At 58.9% G+C, this 7,664-nt stretch overlaps 1 protein-coding gene across 1 annotated transcript in view; it reads right to left on the bottom strand.

Moving 5' to 3' along the window:
- LOC104548631 (huntingtin-interacting protein 1-like) overlaps positions 1-6,920 on the bottom strand; it is a gene marked incomplete at both ends in the record, with an annotated part of 9,841 nt that extends 2,921 nt beyond the window's left edge. The window contains 8 exons of the mRNA XM_010194703.1: positions 1,380-1,437; positions 1,936-2,076; positions 2,625-2,686; positions 2,930-3,006; positions 5,148-5,228; positions 5,711-5,767; positions 6,166-6,340; positions 6,760-6,920. Of these exons, the coding sequence (XP_010193005.1) occupies positions 1,380-1,437; positions 1,936-2,076; positions 2,625-2,686; positions 2,930-3,006; positions 5,148-5,228; positions 5,711-5,767; positions 6,166-6,340; positions 6,760-6,920 (812 nt within the window). The remainder of the gene's footprint in view (positions 1-1,379; positions 1,438-1,935; positions 2,077-2,624; positions 2,687-2,929; positions 3,007-5,147; positions 5,229-5,710; positions 5,768-6,165; positions 6,341-6,759) is intronic.
- Between the last annotated feature and the right edge of the window lie 744 nt (positions 6,921-7,664).

Below are 7,664 nucleotides of genomic sequence, written 5' to 3'. Positions count from 1 at the left end.
TCTCCATGGCCCCCCCCCCCCAGCCTGTCCGGGTCCCTCTGGACACCACCCCTTCCCTCCAGTGTGTCGGCTGCACCGCTCAGCTCGGTGTCATCCCCATTTCTCAGGGTAATTCCATTTTCTCCCAGAACTTTTGGAAATAAAATGTTTGCTCCCACTGCACGTCACCCTGCAGCTGCTCACGGCCTCTCATGAACCCAACGCCCACCTCCCACACACAGCAGCACCCACCCCACCCCAAGCTGTCTTTTCATGAAGATCCTCTCCCACTCCTCATTTCCTCTCCACGCCAAGTGCTGGGTCAGCCCCTCTGCTGCCCTTTTTATGGAGGAGCCCTTTTTATCTCCCAGCACCATAACACTTCTGAGTCCCTGGGGAATTGGCAATACTCCTGGAGCACCACAGCCACCCTCACGTCCAAGGTTTCGGGTAAGTGGTGACTGTGACTTTGTCTTGGCTCTCTCCTCCTGCACGTTTTATCTGCTGCTTTTAAAATCTCTCCTATTGCTATCTTAATTTGGGATGGACACAGGTGCCATGAGCTCTACCCTTTCAATTTCTATCTGTCCCCACCCAAAAGCCACCTCTCATCCACTGCACTACCCCACAGCACCCCTGGCACCAGGCTCTCTGCAAGGCTCTTCAGGGACCCCTCCTTAGCTTCGCAGCACCCAAAGGTTTCATCCTTTGGCTGCCCCTTTTAACAGGTTCCTGCAGGTTTGTGCAACTGGCATTTTTTTCTGAAATTCAACAGAATTGGGGGGAGTCTCCAGTTCCATGACCATGAGTCCCCCAAGGGCTCATGCAGACCCTCCCGCCCGGAGCAGCACCTCAACCACCTCCACGCACTGCTCGAATGCTCCTACCGACACAGCCCTCTCCTGATGGAGCCAACGGACCCATCGCGAGCAGAAAACACTGCTGAGGGTGCAGAGCACCCAGCCCTGAGCATCCCTTGGGCATCCCCACCACCAAACCCCCACGCTCGGCTTCTCAGCCCGTGCCCAGACTTTCATCTCTGCACATCAACTTCAAATTGCATTTAAAACTGCAATTAAAGGGTTTGAGAATTTTAAATTGTCGGATGTGCTGTCAGCGGCTGAGCGCTCGTTAGAATTAATAACGCCGTTATCTGGTAATTCAATAGCTGTGGATCAGCCAAGTGGAGCTTGGAAGCTCCAGGGAAAGCTGAGAGGTTGGAGTGGGTGGATTTCAGAGCCCCAAGCAAGACCAGCTCTTGCACTTCCCCTGACTCCATCGCTTGGCTGCTGAGCTCTGGCACAGGGGATCTGGTGTCCCTCCACGCTCCCTCTGTCCCGGGAGCACCCTCGGCACCGCCGGCAGTGGGGACAGCCAGTGTCCTGGGGCTGGACACTTACTTTCTGAACTGCTCCAGGAAGCGATCCCGGTGGCCCTGCAGTGTGTCCGCTGGCAGACCTGGAAGAAGCAGCAAGCAGGAACGTCACCAGATGTCTCAGTGCCAGGAAGGAGCATGGAGCAGGAGACAACCCATTGGCATGGCCATGTGGAGATGGGTCTATCCCAGAGATGGCAGAGTGCTCTGGGCTCAGTGTCCTGCTGCAGAAAGGGGATCATTCCCTCCCCAGTCACCCCCAGGGCAGGGAAAGGCAGTGAGCTGGTGTTCGGGCAGCTGTCACCATGACTCAGGGTCCGGCTGAATGTGGGGTTTGCAGCCACTGTCCAAAGCCGGGTGGGTCCTGGTGGGCACCGTCCTCATAGCTGAGCGGTGTTGGGCAGGGACAACTTGGTCCCCCATTGCCTGCACCTCCTTGTCTCTTGCCCTGGTGACTCCCTCCACTCCCTCAAAAAGGCTGGGATGGGTTGCAAACGGCCTAGCCTGTGCAGGTTGGTGACCCCTGGTGTTCCCCTCCATGTCCCCCCTCTCCCTGAGGTGGCAGCACTGGGGACACTCACAGGAGTGGAGCTTGAAGAGCAGCTTGACGGTGTAGTCGTAGAGATGGCTGCAGTCCAGGATCACCTGGATAAGTGGCGCCAGGCGGCACTGCCCCGCTGCCGTCACCGACACTGAGCGCGACATGTCCAGGGAGCTGAACACTGCGGGGAAGGAGCATGGGATCAGGCTCTGGCAGCACCACAACTCCAGCTCCCCCCATCCAGGGGCTCCATCTCCCCATAACTGGTGACTCCCCTCCGACAGGCAGAGCAGCGGGAGCTCCCAGGAGCACCCTGGGATGGGGCTGCACCACACGGATGAGCCCCCAGCCCCATCCTGCTGTGCCAACGTGCAGCCAGGAGATGAGGGCACTGCTCCAGTTTCCTCGAAACAGCCCCGTCCCACCACCACCCACAGCCTGCTGCACGCAGCAGGTGAAGGCTGGTCCCAGAACTGCTTTAATTTACCCCAAACCTGACCCTACTTGCCTGTGCAGAAGCCCATGACAGTCCTAAGGGATGAGCCAGGCTTGTTTTTACTGGACTGGCATGGCATGCAGGGATTTCAGCTAACAATAATTCAGAGGAAGTGCTCAGAAAAGAGATGAACTGTGAGGCCCTTGGCATCCTTCCTGGTGCCTCCCCACAATGCAGCTCAGTCCCCACGGACCCCCCACCCCAACCGTCAGAGGGGCAGCTCAGGGGCTTACCTGTCTGGAAGAGGTTCAGCTCGCACTCCAGGTAGTCAAACATCTCCACCGTCAGCTGGAAACTAGGAAAAAGGGATGAGGATGGTTGGGGAGCATCCCCATGGCCACCCATGGGCCTCCAGGTGCCACCCCAGAGGGAGGAGCAGGGGCTCTGGTGTGGAAGCCTGGGCTTTGCATAGCAGGAGTGGGGGGGAGACACAAGGTCGTGTCCCTGGCTCGGTTGCTGCCGGTGAGGTTGGGCACCGCTGTCTCACCCTGCCCGCGTCCACCCCCTCCCACACCTCTGGCTGCTGCCCCACACTCACAAATTATTGACGTCGTTCTCCCCTGCCTCGTCAAGCTGCCGGTCGGACATCTGGAGATTGCCGGGGAAACGGGGATTCTGCGTGGAGAAACAGGAGTCGGGAAGGGGTTTTGGAGGCTCTCCTGCTCCAGCCGCAGCTCTGCAATCGCCAGGGTTGCTGATCTGGCTGGCGGCCTCGGTGCAAGAGGCTGGGACAGCTCTTCGGATGTGCAAGGAAGGGATGCAGGGGGTAAGGGAGCTAACACGAGGTCTGCTGAGCCCTCAGTGACCGCAGCACCCCCAACCTATGGTGCTTGCATTCTCCCCAGCAAGAAAAGCCAATTCTCTACAGGTACAGAAACCCACCGAGCAGGGAGGAGATGGGGCCACCAGCTCATGCACCGCAGAGAGCTGGAGGGGAAGGAGCCAGCATCTGCTCCGGGGAGCAAAGCCTCTCCACGCTGCCTGGGCATTTTGGGGAAGGTCACATCACAGCTCCAAACCACATCAGGGTGAGGGGTACTGCTTGGCTTCACAACACCCACCCTTGCCAACAGAGCTTGGAAAGGAAGGAAACAGTGTGGGTACCAAACCTCCCGCAGCCAGTTACTGTAAGGATGAGGGTGCTGGAAGACACGCAGGCATGCTCTGGTGTACCAGCCCGCCAGCCCTTTCCATCCTGCTCTTGGCAGCACAGTTATTTTAACACCACAAGCATATCCTGGTTTATTCTTTAAGAAAGCATCTGCCTAAATAAGCTCCATCGTCGTGAGCGTGGCTTCCCGAGGCACGGCAGGGCACACCGCATCCCTTACTATAAACCATCACCACGGCAGCTGGCACGGCATGCGTGGAGCAGACCTGGAGCCAGTGCGTCCTCTCCCAAGGCCAGTCCAAAGAAAAGACCTCCAGAGACTGCAGGAAACACTCTGGTGATGATGGGAAAAAAACCCATCTGGGATGATCCTCTGGGATGCTCCCAAGCCCAGGAGCACCCATGGACCAAAAGCCCAAAGGGGAGAGAGAAAAAATGGACCTTGGTGACTGGGGCTGATTATTTCAAGCTGGGGACAGCACTGGGTGGGACAGGATGGGACGAACCACTGACGCTGGCTGGGACTGATCCCACAGCATCCCGTGCACAGGGATGTTTACCAAGCGGGGCAGGTGATGGAGGGCAGAAGCCCTGGGAGCATGGGGGCTGCTGGGGACCGAGAGGTTTGTTTTGTGCTACCTCGTCCGCATTTCCTGATTTTCCTGATCAACCTAAGGTGAAATTTATGGTCTGTGATGAACTGGGTGCTCCTAAAGAAACCCTAAACTGTGACTCTGTGGAAAGCTCTGCTGAGAACTCAGGCTGTGCATGCTCAGCAGTGCTCAGGTTCAGTTAATCACTATTTTCCCATCATTCATGAAGTTCCAGGCTGACTTGTTGCTCTCACTTCACTACTTCTGCCCATATGAAAACTTTATTTTAGAAGCATTAAGGTGCCTTGCACCCAAACTGCAGTGCTAATCACGGGCAGGTTTCTGTATGCAACTCTTTAATTTCTCCTTTGCTGACTGGGGCAAATGGCCCTCCAAGCCGGCGCACCGGTTGGAGCAGGCGCTGCTGCTCATCCTCCTCTGTGCACCACCAGGGACACCCCCCTACCCAACTCCCGGCATCGCTCTCTGCATTCGTGGGGACACAGAAAAGCCAAGCTCTGCTGCAGGGTTTTGGGGGTGATTTACACCTCGGTGCTGGCCCCTGCCTGGCCTTGCTTTAGCCCTTGCTGGTCTGGCAGGGCGGCGCTGGAGATGGGCAGGAGCTGCTCCTATGGCATGGCACAGACCCCACAAACCCTCCCCACTCCAGAATCCCATGGCCTCTTCCACCTCTGCCCATCTAGGATACCTGTGAGGGGATAGGCACCCCAAAGCTGGGGTCTCTGTTTCTTGTAGCCCCTCAACTTCCAGCCCAGGTGCTTCCAAGGAGCCCTGATCCACCACAAAACCATCCATCTCTGAGGCATTTGGCCTTGGGCCACCTTCGGTCCAGGCTCAGGATGGACCCTGGCAGCCTGGGACATGCTTCATGGACGGCCATGACAGAGCAGAGGACCCTCGGGGGTGACAGCACCAGGACGGCTCTGCCAGCCCCTGTCCTGCCCCGTAACGTTGTCACCACTTTCGCCCCAGCGTCCCATCGTTCCCCCCACTTCATGTGGCCATGGGGATGGGGACGGGATGATGCTCACCTTGGTGTGGAACTCCATCTTGGTTCTCAGCAGTTTGAGGTAGATGCTGCAGAGCTGCCCGTAGCCCTCGCTCAGGTGGCCCTGGGGACAACAAAAAGCTGGTGAGACCTGGGGCTGGCTGTGAAAAAGACTTCTTCCCCTGCAGCATGAGCAACCCTTTCCTTATCTCCCCCAAACTCACAGCCTAAACCCATCCTGCCGCCAGCTCAGCTGCAGGCTGGCTCGCAGCAAATGTGCCAAAGAGATTTAGTCAGGACCTTCTTGCCATCTTCTCTGCAGACTTCAATGCTGCTTTTTACCGCTAGAGCCGAGTTTTACTGGGTTTTGCCATAAAATAGGAAGGCAGCGTTTCATTTTGGAGGAAGGGGATGCTAAATGCAACCGGGGAACCCAGCCTGGGGAGGTCATGGACACCACAGCTCAGCTATGGCTGCACATCTGCTCAGCCCTCAGAGCCTGGCTCCTCCTGGGCACGATCATCATCCAAGCCCGCACCACTCCTGGCCTGGCTGAGGGCCCCCCGGGGTGTCCTCATCGCGGCGGCTGGCAGGGTCAGTGCTCACCCACATCCTGCTCATGTCACTCAGCTCGTTCTTGTATCTCACGGAGTCTTTCAGGACCTGGAAGAACGACGACGACAAATGAGCAGGCGGCGCAAGGCAGAGCATCGGTCAAAGTGTGCCATGCTTGGAGGCGGCAATTTGGGTAAGGAACCGGAGGTCCAGATGCGTTCCCAATCCTGCAGCCTGCCAGTGGTGTCACCACCCCCAGCCCCAGGTGCCTCAGTTTCCCCAGCTGCACATGGGCTGATGGCTCCCATGCCGATGTCCTGCACCAGGCGGTCTCTGGGTGTTGTGGCACAGCAGGGCTGTGGCAGAGGAGCGCCGGGAAGGCTCCAGCAAAGTGAGCAGGGAAGGGACCCCACGCAGGACTGACCCCCAGGAGGGTACCAACCCGCCAGCATCTGCCAAAGGATTTGGCCCCGGGGCAGCAGCTGAGCCAAGGTTGCAGTACTCACGTTGGAGTGGCCGTCCCGGAGCAGTTTGTGGAAGACGTGGCAGAACTTCCAGCACAGCACAGCTTTGCCCGACAGCGGCAGCCGGTTCACCACCGACCAGAAGGTCTGCGCCCCCTTCTCGTGGTGCGTGCCCAGGATGCATGGTGGTGGCCGGTCAAGGAAATGCTCCTCTGCCCTTGGGTGGTGGAGATCAGCCCCCCAAAGCCAGCTCCACGGGGAGCTGGGCCACCACAGGGAGCTGAGAAGCTGCCAAGCCCAGAACGTGCTGTCCCCTCCTCTCTAGCCCTGCACTGCTGTGCCGGGAGGACAGCAGCAGGCTTGGAGCTGGGGCTGTGCCTCTGTCAAGGCTTCCCACCCACCCTGCTGGGATACCGGGGATTTGCTTTTAGCAACGAGCACTTTTGGGGATGAAGCATCCTCACCTCAGGGCAGACAACCTGCTGCGGGTGCCTGTGCCTCCCACGGGCCCCCACCACCAACCAAGGCAAGGCTGGAGCAGGGACTCTGCACCATGCTGGTAAATCCCCAACCATCACTGAGAGCCCACAGGGTCCCATCCAGCCACCCCAGCAGCCGGCCCAGCTGCAGCAGCACCTCTCCCCATGCGCCATCTCGCCACTGCACCCTTTCCGGGCAGCCCTGCTCCCGCTCCCACGCTTGCTTGTCCGACGGCCAACTTGGGGAAGGATATTTCTGGCGTGTTTCTCCTTGACAGCCACTTCCTGCGTGTTAATGGCCTTATTGATGCTGACAGTCTGCAAAAGAGAAGTGGTGGAAGGGGGGGGAGATGGAAAGGGTTCAGGCCACCCCCTGGCTCCCCCTCCACCTGCTAGGACCCCCCGGCTCTGCCGGCACCTGTCGGTGGCTGGGTCCCATCCAGGTCCCCAGGCCCTGCTCGTGCCAGCTGGATGCTGCCTGTTGCCGGATGCCTTTCTGGGATGTGTTTGGCATCCGCAAGGTTCAGCTGCTGCCAGGATTCATTTACTCCGCATAATAACAACACAATTAAAGCAGCAACCACAAAGGCCCCTCTCCTGCCTGTGGGGTGGTGGGACTGCAAATCCCTCCCCTGCCCTTGGATCACGAGCAGTGGCTCCTGCTCTGCTTTTGAGAGGTGCTGAGCAGAGAGGGCGTTTTCGGGAATCCAGCAGCAGGACAGCGAGACCACCACAAGAGCTGGACCCACTGCCCTGGCTGGCACCCACAGCTGCCTCGCTGCCCCACTGCCGACTGACACATCCCAGCTTGGCCACCGCCACATCCAGACACAGCACGACTGGTCCCCACTGCCCGGAGCTCCCCAGCTGCTCCAATCCCACCAGGAGCTGGCACAGCCCTCCCATGGGGCAGGCAGCACTGCCAGCAGCCTCTGCCCACCGCAGAACCACAGCATGGCAGGGGCTGGAAGGGACCTCTGGCGATCATCCAGTCCAGCCCCTGCTAGAGCAGGATCACCCAGAGGAGATCACACAGGAACACGTCCCGGGGGTTGAATGTCT

The sequence above is a fragment of the Mesitornis unicolor genome, unplaced genomic scaffold, assembly GCF_000695765.1.
Source record: "Mesitornis unicolor isolate BGI_N332 unplaced genomic scaffold, ASM69576v1 scaffold6881, whole genome shotgun sequence".
Lineage (NCBI taxonomy): Eukaryota > Metazoa > Chordata > Aves > Mesitornithiformes > Mesitornithidae > Mesitornis > Mesitornis unicolor.
This window is presented reverse-complemented; position numbering and strand designations above follow the sequence as displayed.